General features: G+C 37.4%; 1 protein-coding gene across 3 annotated transcripts in view; it reads left to right on the top strand.

The window, feature by feature from the left end:
• Positions 1–20,231, top strand: part of WDR25 (WD repeat domain 25) — a 68,472-nt gene extending 48,241 nt beyond the window's left edge. For all 3 annotated transcript variants that reach the window (XM_071557512.1, XM_071557514.1, XM_071557513.1), the window contains exons 4-7: positions 2,161–2,291; positions 16,401–16,571; positions 18,236–18,376; positions 18,758–20,231. In XM_071557512.1, the coding sequence (XP_071413613.1) occupies positions 2,161–2,291; positions 16,401–16,571; positions 18,236–18,376; positions 18,758–18,979 (665 nt within the window). In that variant the 3' untranslated portion in view covers positions 18,980–20,231. The remainder of the gene's footprint in view (positions 1–2,160; positions 2,292–16,400; positions 16,572–18,235; positions 18,377–18,757) is intronic.
• Positions 20,232–20,450: the final 219 nt, after the last annotated feature.

Raw genomic sequence — 20,450 nt, 5'->3', positions numbered from 1 at the left:
TCTTTCTGTGGAAAAGGTAACATCTTGTAGTTAGTAGCTGAAATGCATCTTGAATTTAATGCACATCTCTTTGGTTGTGTTTTAACTGACTTTCTTGTGTCTTGTGCTAGAGAACATGAGTACACATTATAAAAAAAGCAGTTTTCAGAAGTCTTGTGGAGGTAAAAATACAGTAAAGCCAGTGTTTGTTGAAAGCTTAGATGGAGCGTTCCAGTGGATTAGTTATGTGTATGTCTAATGCCATTGTACAACACATTTTGTGGAGGGCAGTGATCACCTGATGTGTCCTTTATAAAGCTGTGTGCCAGGATTAATACAGGTGGGCTGCATTTATGCTGATTTCTGGCTGCAGTTCTATTGAATACTTGTTGATTATACTTGTGGAGTTTTTATTAAGCTGGGAACGAGGAGGAACCAAATTTCTTTGTGAGCAGACTTCTATTAAACTGACTAGTGAGTCATGGGGAAATTCACTGCTTTCACAAGTGCTGTGGATTGAGAGTAGCTTTTCTAAAGCCACTGTAAATGATGCCTGGTTAGTGGTGTACATGAGACCAATATCTTGTTGTTCCTATAACTGATGATTTTAATACTTTCTTCTTTCCCCATGGAGTCTTTTTTTCCTCCCGTAGCTACTGGTGTACTGAAAACTCCCATGGCAAAAGATGGTCATTGTTAGATATAACTTGTTGGTTGTTGAGAGAACCTCTGCTGCCCTTCTGACTTTTTCTCATTTTGGGGAAGGAACTTATGGACTAAATTAAATATTTCACTTAGTAGTGACAGAGAGCCCCTTTAGATCTTACACAGGCAATCACTGGAGAATAATTTTAAAAAGGACAAAAATCTCCAGCAAATAAAATTGTTCACCTAGAACAACACTCACCCCTTCCTTACACTCCCTGCAATCTATTTTCCTTGCCACTGCTAGCTTGATGAGCACATGTGATGAAGTAAAATCTTTCTCTTCTCTAAACTGAATAAATAAATAATTTGACAAGTCTTAGCCTCTTGACTATGTTGAGTTCTGCAGATGAAGAAAATGAAAATGATGATGAAATCAAATAAATTTGCCCCAGACCATGAAATAAGCATAAAAATCTATATGAATGATTTTCAGTATTGTACGCCTAACAGTAAGTATTTACATCCATCAGTAATGCTTTTAGCTGAAAGTATTTTCAGTTGTTTAAGAAAGCCTATTTTAAGACAACTGTCACTTGCATAAAAGTATATTTTAAGAAGGTTTGGTATTTTAAAAGATGTTTCTTTTTTTTCTTTTTTTTTTATTCTGTACCTCCTGTGGCTTACAGCAGTAACTTTATTTAATGTAGATCTTTAAATGTGATATGTAGAATATAAATCACATTTGATATTGTGAAAATGAGCAGATATGTTTATCTTGGGCTGTTCCAAAAATTTTATTTCAGTGAGTTTACATTAATACAATGAATTTGTTAGGATGATAGGAAACAGCAGACTGTGGAAAAGGTCTGTAAAATAACTTAGCTGAATTCTGCTGCCTTCAACTCTGTTGACAATCCAATTGATACTAGCCACAGGATCCTGTGGAGATTAGTGTGCACAATTAAATGTTGGGAACAGTGTATCCATGGGAACAGCTATTGCCTTCATGTGATGGATGGTATGCAAATTATTTCCTACTTTCAAGATCAAGTTTCACTCCTACCTTCACAGAAAGGTAAGTAAACAACTCAAGAGTTGTAATATCAATTGAGATGTGATATTTCTGTACAGACAATGTTTTGTTCTAGTTATTTTTGTCTCACTGAAAGGAAGACACTGACATCTCTGTAAGAAATATTCAGCCATTAGATTTGTAGATGTATTTCCTTTGTGTTGTCTGAACTGGGACCTTGCTGGAGCTCCTCTCCTTAGCGTGGGAAGCCACTTGTTCTCTCCTTTCAGTAGGAAGCAGTCAGTGGTGCAGGGGCCCATAATCAGGAGCAATCTCATGTGGATAGAAATTAGTGAATTGTCTTGTATTTTCATTAAGTTAGAGTAGTCCCAAATATTTGAAATGTGTTCATGTAAGCATGTTCACCTTTGACAACCTTGATATTTTTCAAACTAAGTTGAAATGAATGGCATGGTTTCTTTTCTGCTCAAATTTTAATCTCCACTTCTCACTTTTTTTAGGGAAGCAGATATTTAGCAGCAAAACAGAATATAGGATCAGTGCACTCAAGTTCCACCCTACAGAGTCAAATATTTTCCTTTGTGGAGGGTTCAGCCCAGAAGTTAAAGCTTTGGATATAAGGACTTCTAAGGTAAAGGCAATATTTTTTCTTTTTCTCTTTTAAAATGTTTCCTAGGCTATTTATACTGTATATTTCTAAGCTGCTAGATTTAGCAGTCTGTCAAAGAAGTGCTATTCTGAAGTATTTTGCATTTGTCATTGTGTTCCTATTTGTTGATGTGAACCTCTGTAATGTTTTTTTAGTGCAAAGAGAAACATTGTACACAAAAATATTTTTTTTTCCTTTCTGTAGATATAAGTAACATCTAGTTAAAGAAAACAAAGCCAATAGCTCACTTCAGGATTGTGGAAAGCAGTTGTGTACTAGGAAACAGTAGGGATAACTTGCTCTTCAAGCTGCTGTGTGTGGGTCAGAATGTGTGTGCCTGCACCTTTTGTGTAGAAGCCTGGAGTCATTTTTACATTCCTGAAGGGCCACAGAGCTGTGTATAGCCTTTGCTTTTAGTTTATCATGAACTGTGAAGAGCCATGTGCTCCCAGCTGCTGTTCGGAGCTCAGGTAAGACCACAGCTGTACTCTGCCAGTGGAAGTGTAAGGTAAACTAACATCCTCATGCACAAAACAGCTCAAAGAGAAGCAGTCACTGTAAAGTGAGTAGTTCTTTGTTTTCCTTTGAATGTCTATGTGGGTAGAACCTAGTAATCGTAGTTAGCCATCTGTTTGTTCTTGAGAATGGCAGAAGGGATCTAAAAAGATAAGAAAAACATACCAATGGTGCTTTCCCCTTGGCACCACACGAGCTATCAAACAGTATTTATTCCAAGTAATGAAGACAATAAATGTGTTTGTCTCTTAAAGTAGCTCCTTCCTTTTAAGTTCTAAGTTCTGATGATGCCTCAGCTCAACCACAACCAAAGTGTTGATATATCTGGTAAACCTGATTGTAGTTCAGACCTGCATAAATATAGATTCAAAGAGATTTCCTTGTTGACAGGAGCAGGTATGGAACAGCATATGTTTCTTAACCTGGAGAGAGGCTGCAAAGCAGCACATGCATCCCAGTCTGTGATCGCCAAATGTTGCCAATGACCTTTGCCTGATGTTCTGCAGAAGTTGCCTCCCACAGAAAGATGCATGTTTCTGTGTTGTAAGACTGGAGTTGGCTGGTGGCTGTTTGACAAGGGCAAGTTTGACTGTCTTGGAAAATAAACAATAGAGAGGAAATGTGTCCTTCACCAATGAACAACGTAGCTGGAATAGGGAGAAAGCAAGTAGAGAGGTGTAAAACATAGTGTACATGAGGCATTATATGAGTGAGGAGCAGACAAATCTATTAAGATGGATGTTTCAGGAGCAGATGGATGTGCAATTGTGAGTACCGGCCTTTGTAAAAGGCATTGTAAAACAGCAAAGGAGCAAGCCCCTACTAATAAACTGTAGACTTCAACAGCTCACCCATTCGTATATTCTGAAATTCTGACTACCAGTAGCCTAGTTTGAGGTGATGTTTTGGTACACTGACTTTTTCGTGAATTCTGTATCTGTCCAAGTTGCAAAGGACAACTGCAGTTTTCAGTATGTCACCACTTCAGGGATTTAAGAAACAATAGTTATGCTTGGGATCACCTTTGTGTCGTTTGCAGGAGGTGACATAAGCTGTGTGTTTGTCTGTATGCAAAGCCAGGAGTGAATACTTTGGGTGAAAACATCAGTGATTCATTTCCAGAGGACAGAGAGTAAAAATCATTTACATCTATGTAGGAGGAAAACATGAATACTTAACATTTTACTAATTTGATTATGCATTAAGTCTAAAACATCCCTCATGTTTTCTCTTAATTAGGCAGTATATTATCTATATGTTATTCAAACAGTATTTTATTGTATCTTTGTGCTTTGCTGCCCAACAGTAGGTTTTTTAACCCTTTGCTGTGGGCCTGGATGTGGTGCCTTTTTCAGATGGTTACAGTGGTGTATTTGTCTTTGTGGGCCATTCCCTTTCCACTTTTAATACTGTTGCGAAAGTAGATGATACTTGTCACTGTTACATTATGAATTTTTTCTCTTTGAGTGAGAGTATTGCTGATATGTGCAGTATGCCACAACATGGCAAGCTGTGCCATCCTTTGATCCCATCTTACAATGTGATTTCTCAAAAGGAAGTGTGTTCTGTGGCCAGAATGGTATAGACAGCAAAAATGAGACTAGCAGATAATGCATTTCTATCTCAATGACTGACCATACGCTCATCTTTGCAATGCTGAAACTTCAGCTCTCCTTGAAGAGCTGTTGATCCCTGGGAATTGCACACAGTGTTTTTACCTGTAGAACACTCCAGTGCTTAGAAATGTTGTGTAAATGTATTTCCATGAGCTGATGCTAATGAAAAGACAAGGGAAATATCCCACTGTTATTACAACCAAATAATTTACTATCTGAGAGAGTAAATAAGTGAATGAATATCTAGTCTGACAGGTAAAATAGGAAAATTTTATACCAGGTAAAACAAAAACCCCAGCCTGTTTCTTCTGTGTAGATCCTGTACTGGGCTCTCTCTGGAAGTTTTTTAAATTGTAACCTACTTCGTTCATTAGGAAACAAGTATCTTCATGTAGAAATTCACCAGTTGGAACACTAGCCAATTAAATAGTGCAAGAGGAATATTAATTTTAATAACCAGCCATGTCTAATCACCTTAGAAACTGGAAGGCCTGGTAACAGACATTGATCCTTTTTTTTAGATTTTTTTATATGTTTGCTCTTTTGAAAACCATAATTTTGTATGTGCTGTGATTCTCTAAAGTAGCAGTGTGGTTCCCTATCTGAGTCTGAAACATTTCCAAAAGGGGGTGAGAGCTTCAGTTATCCTTTTATTATTTTTTATCCTCCCATCTAAAGTAGCTGTAGCTCAGTGATAGGTAGAGAATACTAGACATCTACATTTGTATTGGTTTTAAAATTTGAAGAACTGTGTGTGTATACTGAGTGGATGTGGAAGAAAGTGGAGAAAGGGGATAAAATATCAAAGTCTGATCTGATTTTGGCTTCTTCTTGCACCTGTGCATCACTGCAAAGTAATGTAGTTACATTTCAACTCTCAGCCATAGAATCATATGTCATCTAGGCTTGAATTATCAGCATCACCAGTATATCATGTCTGCTTCTCCCTGATTTGGGAGATTTCAGTGGATTATTCATGTATTTCTGCTTTCAGCTTATTATCTTTATTCACATATCTTTTCCATCTTACACTGTTATAGCCATAGTTAAGACTGGATAGTGTCCTGGCCAATATTTTGAAATTTATCCTGTGTGAACAAGTGCCATTTGCTCTTAACTGACATAGATGTCTGAGTCCTCCTGCTACTTTGTTTCAATTTTGCTGCAAACAACCTTTATATCTTTCAAGTGCTTTCATTCTAATTCATTACAAGACTTTCCTGTTTTGCCTGTTCTTTCAAATGTGTTAACCTGTCATTCAGCTTGGAATGATGTGTGGGTGAACTAATGATTCTTTTTGTTCCTATCATCATACTCCTGATAGCCTTTTCAGGCTTTCCAGCATATTTTGTCAATAGAGTGAGCACCCTAAATCAGGAGTCTGAATCTTGTTACTCATTGCAGATTGAAAACTCAATTTCAGCTTTCGCTGGTAATTCAGTTTCAGAGGTCATTCTTTAGGATGTACTCCTGCGTTTTAACAGGCTATCTTCTTGCATGTCTTAAAATTAACTGTGAGGCAAAATAATAATTGTATATGAGGAAATAAGTGGAATTTTCATGAAAATGCAGAGTGGAACATTAAGCATCTCAGAGCTAGAATGAGAAATAGTGAATATATTGTCCAATTACACATACATACAGCAGTTTAAATGAACTGCTTTATGCCTGTGTGCCACATTGGTGCTTTTTGCTGATGGAAAATGACATAGATTAGCTGATAGTGGTATTTTTCAAAATTAGTACTTCTGACCAGGGCCAAATATTTATGAGTATAAATTACTAATATTTATTCTTGACTTGAATATGGTACAAAAATTGGATTTACGAGTCCCAGGGAAAATGTATCAAGGGAGGTTTGAGGCAGCCTTTCAGCTACTAAAACACTGAGAAATTTTAGACCAGCTAATAGCATCCCTGCTTTACACAATGTAAACCTTGGTGACTTGTGTTAATTACTCTTTTCAATTCAGTTTGACAGTTCCATGATACAAGGGGAGTGAGCGAGTGGCTGTGTGGTACTTAGTTGCTGGCTGGGTTTAAACCGTGAGAGAAATGTACATTAGGCTATTAATCAGAGAGACAGATATAAAAGATAAAGGAAGAATATTGAAAGATACTTATAGCTATCCCTGTTCTGTTGAGCAATAGGCAAAATGGTTCCAAATGTAGCATTGGGTATTAAGGAAGACAGAGAATGAAAGAACAATAAGGGAGTTTAAATCTTTAAGATAAAGCTAAGCAATATACTTCAGAGAAATAAATGGATAGAACAGCTTGTTAACTGCTCAGTGAAATGTAAAGTATACAGGCATCTCACAATTACAGAGGCAAGTAGTCAAAGGCTGAAAAAAAGAATAACAGAAGCAGATGAATAGACTGTAGAGATTTATTATAGTGGTATTTCTGTTTGTGTTAAACCCAGTTTTGTCTCTGTGGTGAAGAGATTATCCTGGAGATATTGCTGCATAACATATTGAATTTATGAATTTATGAAACATTTGGAGAATGTTTATAGAGATTTTATGAAAAGACCAGAACACTTAAAAGCAAGCTGCTATGTTTAAAAAAAAACAAACAAAACAAAAACCTGCAGTGTCGACCAAGGAGAGAACATCATACTGAACAGCCCCCATGGGATCTTTGGACCTCGGAGCTGAACCAAGATAAACCCTGCAAAATGCCCTGTAAAAAGAAATGTACAATAACCCTGAGACCTTAAAGTAGTTATGTGTTTTAGAAGTATTTAATTTCTCTAAGCTGTGGAAGGATTTCATAGGATGTTAAGCGCAAGCCAGCACAGTCACCCTTCATTTTGGCTGATCTACGTTAGCTTTTCAGGCACTATACAATATGTATACTCAAACCACTTATTCTACCTGAAATTTTAATATTCCTTGAAATACTAAAGAGAATAAAGGGTTGAGACTTGTATCCTTTAACTCAGCAGTGAGGACCTTATTGTGTTCACTGAAGAAAATATGACTACAGATAATTTTTTTGCTTTTTGATTTAGGCTTCTAAGCTTACAGAGATGTACTATCAGAGCAAGACTAGAACTGTAGCTGTCTTTTACTGATAATACTTTTAAAGGAGCTAAAGTTCCTTATATCATGAGTGAATTGTCAAACTGAATTGAAACAATTTATTTACATTTGCCAGCAAGGCCTGTATAGCGTAGAGCAGGGATGCTGTTAGTTCTGCTGAAAGGACATGTGGCACTCAAGGCTTGCATCTGAATGTTCTCATTTAAATTTTCTAAATGTATCCATACAATTACTTTTTGAGTTTTTCATATTTTACCTTTTACTTACATTTTTCTTTGATGAAAGTTAACATTTTATAAGCATTCAGGAACTGGTTTTTTATCATGTGCATACAGAAATGCAGGGGACTTTAAAAGTAGGGAGATCACTAACATCATCAACATCTTTTTTGGACTCTTAAAAATAGAGGAATAATTTACTCAACTGTTGAATGTACTCTGTTTTTGATCTCTTGTCTGTTGATGTTCATGTGTTCTGTGTCACAAACCACTAAGTTCTGTTGGAGCTTTGGCTAGAGCCATCTGCTGTAGCTGTCAGAACAGCAAGTCCTGGTGAAGCACCACACAGTAATCTCGAGATGGAATAAGTGGAAGGTGACAGGACTGTGGCTCTGATCCTTAAGGAATCTTTGAAGCTCTTAGACCTCCATAAATGCAAATCCACTGCTTATGTTAAACAAGGAAGGAAAAAGAGGAAGGGCATCAGGTAGTGGAGACCTGTAATATGATCTGACAGCCAGAGAAGGAAAAGACTTTGAAGAAAAGATTATTTACCGATATACAGATAAATGACATTTGAAAGAATTATAGTAGTTAAGTGAAGGTTGATTGTGTGATGCTTACTTGATGTCACTTTATGCTGTTGGACTTTGATCGAGCAACTAAAGAAGCTGCAACTAATGTAGGTACTCTATGATGAGAAAACTGGCTAAAGGGGAGGTCTCAAGAAAAGAAATGGACTGGAAGGAATTTAATGAAGTGCTTCAGGCATGGCTTTAAATGGAGACAACAGTTATTATTTTAGTTTTGGAAAATGTTTGTTACAGAAAGTTTTGTGCTAGCAAAATCAATAAAAAAAGGAATAGACTGTTATGCAGGAAAAATAGCAATGACTTATTAAAAATGAGAAGAATACAAAGGAGTAGAAAGGTTCAGCCTTTTGGGATTAATAAGAAAATTTTGTCAGGAATAAGGAGAGTCTGAAAAAAGATGAATATAAAGTCAAGGTAAATGTGAGGAAAACGAAGAAGATTTACACAGAATTTCTCATTTTTGAAATTGAGGTCTTATATAGAAAAAAATTAACTAGAAAAAATGGTGGGAGCCGTTCTTTCAAGATTTTAGAATTTCATCTTGAAATGAACTGCAGAGTTTTTATTATTAACAGAGGTCAAGGCAGGGTAACAACAGTTTCTCCCCACTCCCCCCATCTTGGTTTATTACTGTGATCATTGTTTAGCTACAAAATTGTAACTATCATCTACAGCTTTATGCATAAAAAGAAAAAGAAAGGAAAGAGATGGTTTTTATTTTGTTGAACTATTTCTCAATACTTGAGTTTATAAAGAAATAAGCCTAAGCCATTAAAGCACAGTTAAAAAATTAATAGAGTGCAAATGCATTGCATTTGTTTCCTTGGAAACATTCTATTGCAATTTCTTTCAGATGAGATGCAGTCATTTTATGTTGTATTTAGGAGACTCTAATGAATTTGTCTCTGGTTAGCATATAAATATGAAAAAAGCTGTAGAAATTGGTGGAGCTACTTGCACTTCTGGTTTCTATAGAAACAGCCAATACTTTGCCATGTACTGGTGGTATTAGGAAGAACAGGGTAATTAAAATAAGGTGATTTATTCAGTGCTTTAGAAAACTAAAGTTGTTCTTATCAGAGAAATCCTTTCTGAATTCATGAAGGAAAATTCAAAGAAATGTGGTGGGGGTATATTTTTACTTGCGTAATGGCATTTCTTTTTTCATGTCAGTTGAGGGATCCTTTCTGAGTGTGAAGGGATGTAGGTGTGTCTGTACCAGGTAAGTGAGCAATCCTGTTGTGTTTATTTGGAAGCCTCATGTGGTGGTATTGCAGGTGAGAATCATAGACCTGTCCGTGTGTGCAAGTGCTCCTGGAGGAACTGCTCCTGGAGAGACTGAAATGAGCCAGGAACAAAACATTCCTCCTTTTGGAGCAGGAGTATTAAAGAGAGAAGCTGTCAGGGAATGGCCATTCTGGTTTCAGCCCATTTCTAGACACAATTTACACCCTCAGCAATGACCAATATGCTCCTGAAAAGCAAGACTAGAAAAGCACAGCAAACTTCTTTATCACAATTCCCAGCAATAGTTATCCAGGCACCTCTAACTTACAGTGTGGGGACTTCCTGCTGCTTTGTCTTTCATGGATCCCTATGGGTTTTCATGCTGCAGAATTGGTTCTTGATCTTTTTACATCTGCAACTTCCTGTAGCAAGTAATTTGGCTTAAATATGTAGTGCTTGAAGAAGCATCTCATTCTGTGTGTTTTGAAGCTGCCTTCTGCATTTTTTTGCAGTCTGAAGTCTTACAGTGGAAGAAACCATTCACCTTCTCCATCCTGTTCAGAATTTGTTTCCAATTTTTTCAAATTCCCCTCAGTCATATCATTTCCGTACTAAAAATTCTTGAATTTTGCAGTAAAGGGTCTGTGATTTCCTCAGAGAAAAGCCATTCTGTATCTTTCCTATATGCAGATTTCACTTATTCTCCTATTTGAGATAGGGAGATAATTTTAAATAAAAAAATCTGACGGCAAGTTATTTTTTTTCCTTTGGTTGACACTTTCTATCGCAAGATTCCTGTACCTTCTCAAGCAATCTGAGATTGACTTTAAAAAACAAAACAGTGTTCACTGTTCATACCTAAAGTCAGAGATCAATACAAGATTAAGGTCTAGCACTTCATCTTAATCAGACTCCCTTTGCTTTTAATTATTCTCAAGACCCTTTGATAATCTTGAGCTGTGTCTCTGAAAACAGAGCAGATACAAACAGAAAAAAGGGGTTTTTTTTCAACTGCATAAAGAGAAATACAGCAGTCCTATGCTAAAAGATTTCAAGAGAGCATAAGACTGTAGTATGCTTTATCTTATCTATGATGCTATCATGTTTTGGCTAAAATTGCCATTATCATTTTCAGATGAGGATCAGAGATGTAAATTGGATTTGTCATGTGCTTGCAGTTTTGTCATGAACATGTAGCTAAAAAAGGCAAATAGTAGCCTTCTGCCTCAACACCTTGCTTTCTAGATAGATTGACACAAATAACTTACATGACAATAGATAAAAAGACTTCTATTTTGTGCAAAAATAACCTTTCTTTTAAGTTAAAATGTCCTTTTTATTACCAGTAATGGAGTAGTACTGTTTCACAGAGGAAACTTGAGTTGCCCACTGCATTAATTACCCAATGTGCCAGTAGGAAGAGGCAGTTCCAAGCCAAAATATGCAATCTAAAAAGGTAGGACAAGAAGTGGAAGAAAAAATAAACCCAGTTTACGGATTGGAGGCCATGGCACTGAATGATTAAGGATTTTTTTGATGACCAGCCAGATTGCCTGTAGTTCTATTAGATTTGTTTTGAGACCTCACCTCCTGATGCCCAAGGCAATGACTATAAAAGCACATTTCTTTCTAATCACTGGTGTAAAACTTGAGGGGCTTTTTGAAAAGTGCTGTAGAGGTTATAGGTGACCAGTACAGAGCAGCTTCTGAATTGCTTATGTGGAGACTTTGAGATTTCTTGGTAAACAAAAGGCATTGCATGTGCTTTATTGCATAGAAGTATTATGGAAGACCCACCTTAAAATATATACCTTGAATTCAGCATCACAGCATGTTCTTCAAATCACCAGAACCATAAAAATCTGCTTGAAACTGATTTAATTTGCTTAAATTACCTCTCTTGTGGAATGCCTGCAGCCATGAAGTCTTGCCTTAGTGAAGAAGCTTTGTTATTGTGTTGGTTTGTGTTGACACCAGAAACTATTAGGCCTTCCTTTGAAATGAATTCTTTTATGTCCAGAAGATGCTTAGATTGGAGAAGTGGACTGTGGTTTTCCAGTGCTTATGGGTGATAAATCTGCAAATAGAAAAAGAGGAGAAGCTGTTATTAACAAACTTTAGCCAGCGGGGTAGGCAGACTGGTGCTTTCCCCAAATAACTTCCTCAGCTATGTCATGAATTAATTGTCTAAGGTAGAATAAAGCAGATCTAATTATGAATACTTTTCTGAGCAGGGGTGGTGCAATTAGTTATTTTTGAGAGATGTCTTTATGGGGCAATTTAAATACTATGTATATCTTATTCCCAACTGCTATTCAAAGTGTTAATTTACTGTTCTCTGAATCAGTTCTTACTGTGTGGTTTGAAGATTGAACAGCATAGTTTTTCTGAGGTATGTATCAAATATACAGAAAAAAAAAGACCTTTTGTACTAATTTTTATAAAGACAGTTTCCTGTTTCAAAGCTAAGATACAAAGGTAATTTTGTTAGATATTCTATTAAATAACAGACAAACAAATATAATTTAATGATTACTAGTGAAAATGTTTAAATTGATAGTGGCAGTTTCTGTCAGAGCCAAAGGTTTTAAGCAAAATTAAAGTCATGAGCACATTATCAACTTCACAATATTTTCTTTTTCCTTACTGAGAGATTTCTGTGGCTTCAAAAACTATTAAAAATAAGTTTAAAACCTAAACCCTTAACAATGCTGGGCAGTGTATGTATGGATATGTACCCACATTTCACAAGTTTGGGGCTTTTTTTAGATGATGGAGACCCATACAATATATCTGTGATTTTCTTTTTTAAAATAAGAAAATGTTAAAGAATCGCTTCCATGAGTTACCATTTGGAACTTGGTTGTCATTTATTGCTCTGCATTTTTGTTTTACATTTCCCAGCACTAACTGGCCTTTGTTTCTGTTTCTCTGTCCATGTTTCTACACATTTGTGCTACTCTGCACTCTGGTCTTCCTGACTCTCCGGCTGGGAATTGTCACTGTGAAGGTCTCTGCTGCTGCTCAGTAGCTGCCTCCCAAGTCTGTCAGGGTGGTAGAGCCTTTTGTGTCTACTCCTCTCAATTTAACTTTGTTCGTCTCCTGCAGTTCCTACAGCTGTCAGGTTTCTGTATGACATTCTATTCCTCATCACAGGCAACTATTATATTTTGTGGGGTTTTTTTAGTCTGTTATGGTTTTGATTTTTTTTTTCATTTTTTCTCGCACAAAATTGCTTAATTTTCTACTTTACTAATGAACTATGGACTTTCTTTTATAACTCTGTGAAGAAATGTCTATGCATGGTGATTTCTTCACAGAGGAAAGTGAAGGCTGCAAATATGGAAATATCCCTTTTGGCTTTACAAAGTTTGAATGCTTTGTATATTATGCAGATTTTGAGGCTGAGAAATCTGATGAGAGCAAGTAACACATTTGCATATTCCCTATGTTAAAAATGCAGGCAGATTGCTGAGAAGTGTGCCAGTTTTTTGAGCTTGCAGGTTTGCATCATGTTGCTGCTATTACGGAGTGTGTGGGGTGCTTGCAGTGGCTGAGGTTCTTCACTGAATGCAAACATTGTGTTTCTAAACTGTGCATTTCACAAAGCCCGTGCAAAGCAGTGGGTGCAGCTGCTGCTGCTGCCACCTTTCTACATGCTGAGATATCAGGAAGCAGAGCTGGAAGGGACCTCAGGAGATCAGCCAGTAAATTGCTACCCTAAAGCAGAATGAGCTAGTTCTGAACATTTCCCAATAGGCACAGATTTTTGAGCTTGAGGCAAGAAATCAAGAAGTTCTCGTGCTTTGTTTGATACTTGAAATGATTTTTCATTTATTGATGAAAGTATAAAACAGAGATATAATCCAGGATATTTCACTGTGACATCTGGAAATTGTTTGTTTGGTAGGATTTTTTTTTTTAAATGTATGTGCTCACAGTATCTGCTGAAGGTCTGGGCCCTGAAATCAGTAGTCCCTGCCTATGTTAGAAGTGTAAGGTAGGCACTAAAATGCTTCATAAAGTTGGGAGTCATTTCAGTATAATGCTTCAAGTACTTTTTCTACTCTTTTGGTTTTTCTAGTGACATTAGAAGAAGGATTAACCCCTGAACACCTCATTTGAAGTGCAGGCTGCTGTGTTTTAGCTATCTTGGAGAGACAGATTTAGATATTAATAACTAGGAGTCTTCCCGTGTCCTAGTTTCTGGGATCACCATATTCAGAGAGATGGTGTGCTTTGATCTGGCTACTTGCCTTGAAGTTTCTCTTCACTGGAGGCGAATCAGTGAAAAAAGAAAGCAAAAGTATTGATTTGCAAAATTTAAATTGGACAACATAGATACAGGATTTCATGAAGAAAGATGGAAAATAAGGAAATTCAAATTGTTCATGTATTCCTTAGAACAGTTCATAATACGTCTTAATTTTAAGATCCATCTTACAGATTGTTAAAATATTCAGAATCCGGTGGATGAGTGTCCATTTTTGCATGGATCTCACCCACTTCTTGTATACACTTGAAATCACCCCAGAAGTAACTTGTACCTATTACCCCTCTTTTCCATCTAACTCTTTTGTAAAAATAGAGTTTCCCTCATCTTTGTAGCCACTCTTTAAATACTGGAATATGTTTATAAGGTCTTTCCTAAGCCTTTTTTTTCTCAAGGCTGAACAAGCAGGGTTCTCTCTGTCTTTCCTCATATAGCAGCTTCCCAGTCCATTGATCACCCTTATTTTACCCTTCTGTGGTTCCTCTCCAGCCTGTTCACGTCTTTTGTATAGCAGGGATAAAACTGAACACAGTGTTCCAGGTGTGACTTGACAAGAGCTAACTAGAGTGGGACAAAGATTCCTCATTTCTGCTAGAGGTGCCCTTGTTGATGCCACAGAGCATCCAGTTGGCTTCCTTTGCTGCCATGGCACACTGTTCACTCATGTTGAGCTTGTTGTCCATGAGGACCCCCAGGTCCCTTTCCATGGAGCTGTTCCCCAGCCAGGTAGATCACAGTCTATATTATACTTTCCCATGTGCTGCACTCCTGTATTATATTTTCCCATGTGCAAGATCTTACACGTGTCCTTGTTGCATTTCATAAGGCTCTTATTAGCCCACTCTTCCAGCCTATCCAGGTCTTCCTGCAGGGTGGCTCTCCCTTCTGAAGTGTCCACTTCCTGTCTTGGTTTGGTATCATTGGAAAACTATGTTTTAATCACTTGATCCCAACTTGCAGTTCACTTATGAAGATATTAAACAGCATTGAGCCCAATATCAATCTTGAGGGGACTGTGGTAGTTTTGGCCTTAGTTTAGTTAGGCTTAGATTGGGCCTTATTTTGATTAGGCCCTGATAGTGCTGTGTAGATATGAAGGGACAAGTATCACCTGACTTAAGCAGCCAAAGAGATATTTCATACCAACTGGTATAAACTATAAAAGCAAGTGTAGGGAGGTGCTTAGCGCACTTCCTTAATGGTCACTTGTGTAGGAAGGACGTGCTGTGTTGTTGTAGGAAGACTGGACCCTGGTGCCGCCTTGCCGCTGCTTTGCATCAGTTTGATCTTAGGAAAGTAAACATTTTATTGTTGGTTTTTCTCCTCTCTTGCTGAGTGTCTCTCAGGAGATGTCTCTTGGGAGCTCTGTGGATTCGCAGTAGTGGAATCTGCCTTATTGGGTGGCCAGCTTGAAGTAGAGGAATTGTTTGTTATATCTCACCTTCTTGTTGATGTGTTATATTGCATTTTACTTTTTAATTTTCTCTCCTCTGTGTAAATATACAAACCTTGCTATTTTAAGTTTCAGTTTTTCAGGTTTTTTATCTCCCTTTCCTTTGGAGGTGGGGGATTTGGGGGCTCTGTGTCCCTGTAGTGAGTACTTGGTATTTTGCCGGGTCAACCTACTACAGGGACCCTACTTGTGCCAGGTTGCCGGTTTGAAAGGAGAAATTTGAAATTTAGCCTCACCTTCTGGATTCTGCCTGTCAGCCAGGGACTCATCCACTTGTCTACATCACAACACATCAATTTCTCTAGGAGTTGTCAGTGGAAAACTGTATTGAAATCCTTGGAGAAATGTGGGTAGTCAATGTCCACTGCCCGCCTCACATCAACTGAGCAGGTTACTTTGTTGCCGAGCGCTATTTGCCCTTGATAGATTCATGCTGGCTTTTCCATCACATGCTTCATTGGACTTCATCCTGCCTCAGAGATGACACCTCCAATATTGATGCAGAGGGTTTCAACAGGGCTCCCACAAACATAGAGCATGACTCCTCCTTCCCTTCTTCCCTGCATCTCTTTCTCAAACAGCCTATAGCCACCCATTGTGTGTCACCACGTGTCAGTTATTCCTACGATATCATAACTTTCTGATTGTGCACAGAGCTCCAGTTCCTCCTGGTTGTTCCCAGGCTGTGTGCATTGGTAAACATACACTTGAGGTGGTTGATGTAGCACTGGCACTTTGGACCCCCCAAAATCCCCTGAGTCCTTCAGTTTTAAGCACAGCTCAACAAGTTGGCCAGTTTGCTGCCAAAGATTCTTTTGCCTCTTCAATCAATAATATAATATAGAAGGAAGCTTTTGCAGACCCAGATCCACAACGCTGTGTTTTCTAAAGCTCCTTCTGGATCTTACTGTAATTTCTTGGTAATTTACAACAGAATCTCATGTATACATAAGTACAATATATAAATTGTACAAACATTTTTATAATTAAATTGATGCTTTTTAAAATCTTGATTAATCTTCCTGTATGTTGGCTCTTTGAAATAATATATAATTTAATGCTGATAGTTATTAATTAATACAAAGATGGAAAACATAGGTTATCATGCTCTAATCTGTCCAAAAATAACAAACTTTCTTATCCACTAGGTATTAAGAGTGTACAAAGCTGCAGTACAACAGACTTTGGATATACTCTTTCTCCCTGAAGGAAGAGAATTTCTTACAAGCACAGATGCAGTAAGCCGGGACTCAGCTGATCGTACCATCATTGCATGGGACTTCCAAAGTGCTGCAAAAATCTCCAATCAGATTTTTCATGTAAGATTAACTACTACTGCTTGGGTCGTTATTTAGTATTTCATGCTTTTCAGTGTAGTAACAAAAAAGTTCATGATTTTTTCTAAGATGATCGTATGATGTAAAAGATGCTGTTTGTGCAGGTTGATTTTCACACTCATTACTTAATTGTTCTTAAAAAATGACCTTGAAGAATGGGAGGTCTCCTTGTGTTTAAAATGTTTATATTTGAGTGTTAATTCACTGACATCTAAACTATATTTAGGCAGAGACTCTGCAGTGTCATTCTAGTTTACCAGTGGTGCATGGCAGTAGTTGCTATAGTGCCATGTTTCTTTTCCCACATTTTTCATACATTTTTCATCAGCTGCATTCAGAGCTATTGAGAAATTGAGTTTAATATTCACATAATAATAGCAACCTGATACATGCATACAGATACCTAGTGCAGCATCATGACAGAGGCAAATTTATCAGTGCAGGTGCAGTGTTTCACTCAGTCATCTATCCAAGCAAGGCATTTAATGGACTAAATTGTCTAGAAAGGCTGACAGCTTCAAAGGAGATTACCAAGGAAGTTAATAGATAATTTCAACTCCCTGGGTCTTTTCTGAAAACCCAAGTCAAGTATCCTATGTAACATGTTTCATGTTTAATTTCCATATTTATGTCTTTATCTTTGGACCTATCCACATCTTCAGTAGACAATAGGAAGAAAAACCCAACTGTGAATATATAAATTACAGCCCAGACAGGTTCAGTATCAAGGAGCAACAAATAAACAATCCTCCCCCACTCCATCCTCATGACTACAGCATCTCTGAAATGGACTTCTTGGTCTCCCCAGACCCGAATTTCTGTACTGTGAATAAACAAAACCCGGTGATGGTTTTGTGCATTCTGCTTCACTTTTCTGAATTTCACCTTTGAAACTTTTCAGGTGGGAGAAAGCCCCTCATCTCTCCAGATTAGATACCAAGAGGACTTGTGTGCATTAACAAATGAATACTTAAGAGCTCTAAATCACTACATGCATACCCTGCATAACAGCACGGTGCTCCTGCCAATTGTGTTGTGTTTTCTGATCCCAACCTGTTAGACTCAGTTTCTCCCCAGAAACATGCACTGCATTGTGCCCAGTACCTTACAGTACCCAGAAACTTTCTTCATGGTCCTTCACTTCCAAACCACACAACAAAACCAATCCAATGTCCTTTCCACTCTACTACGTAGCCTGTGGTGTTCTTCACATGCGGATGCATCCCACAGCCAAAGCACTCCTAGTTTGTATTCCTGGCATCAAAACTCAGCACTGTGTATTTAGTTTAGGCCAAAACTTGGAGAAGGGGATTCACTTGCACATTCAAACTTTGGTTTTTCTTGGCAGGAAGAGGATAATTGAGAACCATCTGGTTGGAGTTATTTTTCTTCAGCTGTTCTGCAGTATAATTATAGTTTAGAGAGATAGGGAATTTTGGTCAATATTTAAGACATCAGGGTAGAGGTGTGATTTAGCATTTGTCTTGATGGGTTTTTAATGAATTAAATAACTATAATTTTACTATGGAGATTGCTTATGTATTCTTTGCATTTTATGGGCTCTCAAATATGTCAAAAGATAAGTTGAATCATTTGAACAAATCTTTTGTTTCATACAACAAAGCTTTCTTTAAAATTAATTTCAGGAGCGTTACACGTGCCCAAGTCTGGCTCTGCACCCAAGGGAGTCTATGTTTGTTGCTCAGACGAATGGGAACTACCTGGCTTTGTTTTCTGCCCAGCGACCATACCGGATCAACAAAAAGAAAAGATATGAAGGACATAAGGTATCCTTTTTCACCAGGGACTCAGTATTCAGGTTTAAAGGAAGATAGACAGCAAACTACCTCTGCTTTTTAATATGTCTGCTAATAGTGTTTTATTATAAATCAGTGATAGGTATTAATTGGCTTCATTTGCTTTCCCATGTGCAAGTCTATTTTGAATCATATGCACTCTGAAGAAGATAGTTGTTAGAAGACTTTATGAATGCTTAATAGCTTGATTAAATAAGTTTGTGATATAGCTGTGTCTTAATAAACACCTGGAGAAGTCTTAAGTGTATATTTATTTAAAGATACTTTTTTTTGTACTATATTAATTTTCAGTATACCACAATGAACTTTTCTAATCAGCATCAAGAGTTATGCTGTTATTGATTTTCACAGGTGGAAGGATTTGCTGTGGGCTGTGAATTTTCTCCAGATGGAACACTTTTGGCGACAGGAAGTTCAGATGGCAAAGTGTTTTTCTACAGCTATCATACTTCTAGGATTATTCGCACTTTGTCTGCACATAAAGAAGCTTGTGTGAGTGCAATATTTCACCCAGTCTTGCCATCACTCCTTGCAACATGTGATTGGGCTGGAGAAATCAAGATCTGGCAATAACAAGCAGGGTTAATTTTCAGGATGTCTCTTGTTAGTCTGTCAAAGGCTTATGAAATAAACCAGAATATGCAATGTGAAATTTGTTGTGATGTGTTGTAAGTAGGAGAGAGACTGTTGTCTTGTCTTCTATGACCTTGAAGTGTATGTTTTCATAATGCAGTGAAGGTGGCCTTGTGGTTAGCTGCTGAGCAAAGAAATGGTCCTACTCTCTCCCTTGGCCCTGGTGACAAATTTCTGACCCTTTTGTGTCAATTTTCTGGTGCTCATCTGATCCCACCCTGGTTTGAGTACCCAAACTTAAGAAAATTGTTGCTCTGATTATGTATCTTGTCAATGCAGCTTTCCTTCCTAAGCCAGGTTTTATCACAGAGTCATTGATGCATTTAGATTGGAAAAGACCTTTAAGATCATCAAGTCCAAAACTTAACCCAGCACTACCAAGTCCAACAGTAAACCATGTTTCAAAGTGCCACATCTACAAGTTTTTTAATACCTCCAGAGATGGTGACTCAACCAATTTCCTGGGCAGCCTGTTCAACTTAACAACTCTTTTACTTAAGATTTTTTTTCTACTATTCAATCTAAACCTCCCTTGTTGCAACTTGAGACAAGAGAACTCTTGTTCTCATCAAGAGTTGAAGACATACTATTTAACAGAGGATGATGTTCAGATCAGTTAATGCCTATTTCATCTGTCTGGGATTTTTTCCCCCACTAGTTTAAACTTGTTTAACTCCCCAACCTGATCACTGAGGGTTAGAGTAGCTGTAGTTCAAGGCAAAACAGCTTCTATGCACAAGAAGGGGGAAGATCACAGGGCAAGTGAGACTGCTACTTCTGGATATGGGTAGTCTCTTATGAGCTCGACTTACTGTAAAATGCCTTCTGAAAGTTCCAGGAAAAAGTGTGACAGATTACTTGAACCAATTATTGAAGTTTTGAAATCCTGTTGTTTAAACTTGAATTTACGACTGTGTATAAACAAAATTATCCTATATCTAAATATTTTTAAGGAACAATAAACATTTTTTTAATACATTGTGTCTTTATTCACTAGTTTATTATTTTTGACAAGTTAATACACTAGACTATAGTGGAATTGATGCTTAGGGTGGAAAACAGTTAACATTACACTAATTTATTGCAAAAATATATCCATTTCTCTGTACCACTTGATGTCACAGACACAGAAAATTGTCATCATGCTATTCAGTGCAGGGGATGTTTTTTAGACTCTCTGGAGCTGGGCTGTTCTGCTACAAATAGAAAGTTTGTTATGTCATAATTGTGTCTTTACATATATATAAACTTGTTAGTGTAAATTTGCATTCCCTGCGCTTATATTTCTTGATTCTAGAAAATATTTTACGTGTGTGTGTGTGTGTGTGTGTGTGTGTGTGTGTGTGTGTGTAAAAAGTCTGTTCATCACATAAAGCATGTATATTCCTAAGCTTGAATCCCTGTAAACCTG

The sequence above is a fragment of the Pithys albifrons genome, chromosome 6 (assembly GCF_047495875.1).
Source record: "Pithys albifrons albifrons isolate INPA30051 chromosome 6, PitAlb_v1, whole genome shotgun sequence".
Lineage (NCBI taxonomy): Eukaryota > Metazoa > Chordata > Aves > Passeriformes > Thamnophilidae > Pithys > Pithys albifrons.
Note: the sequence above shows the minus strand (reverse complement) of the source record. Positions and strands in the feature narration are given on the sequence as shown.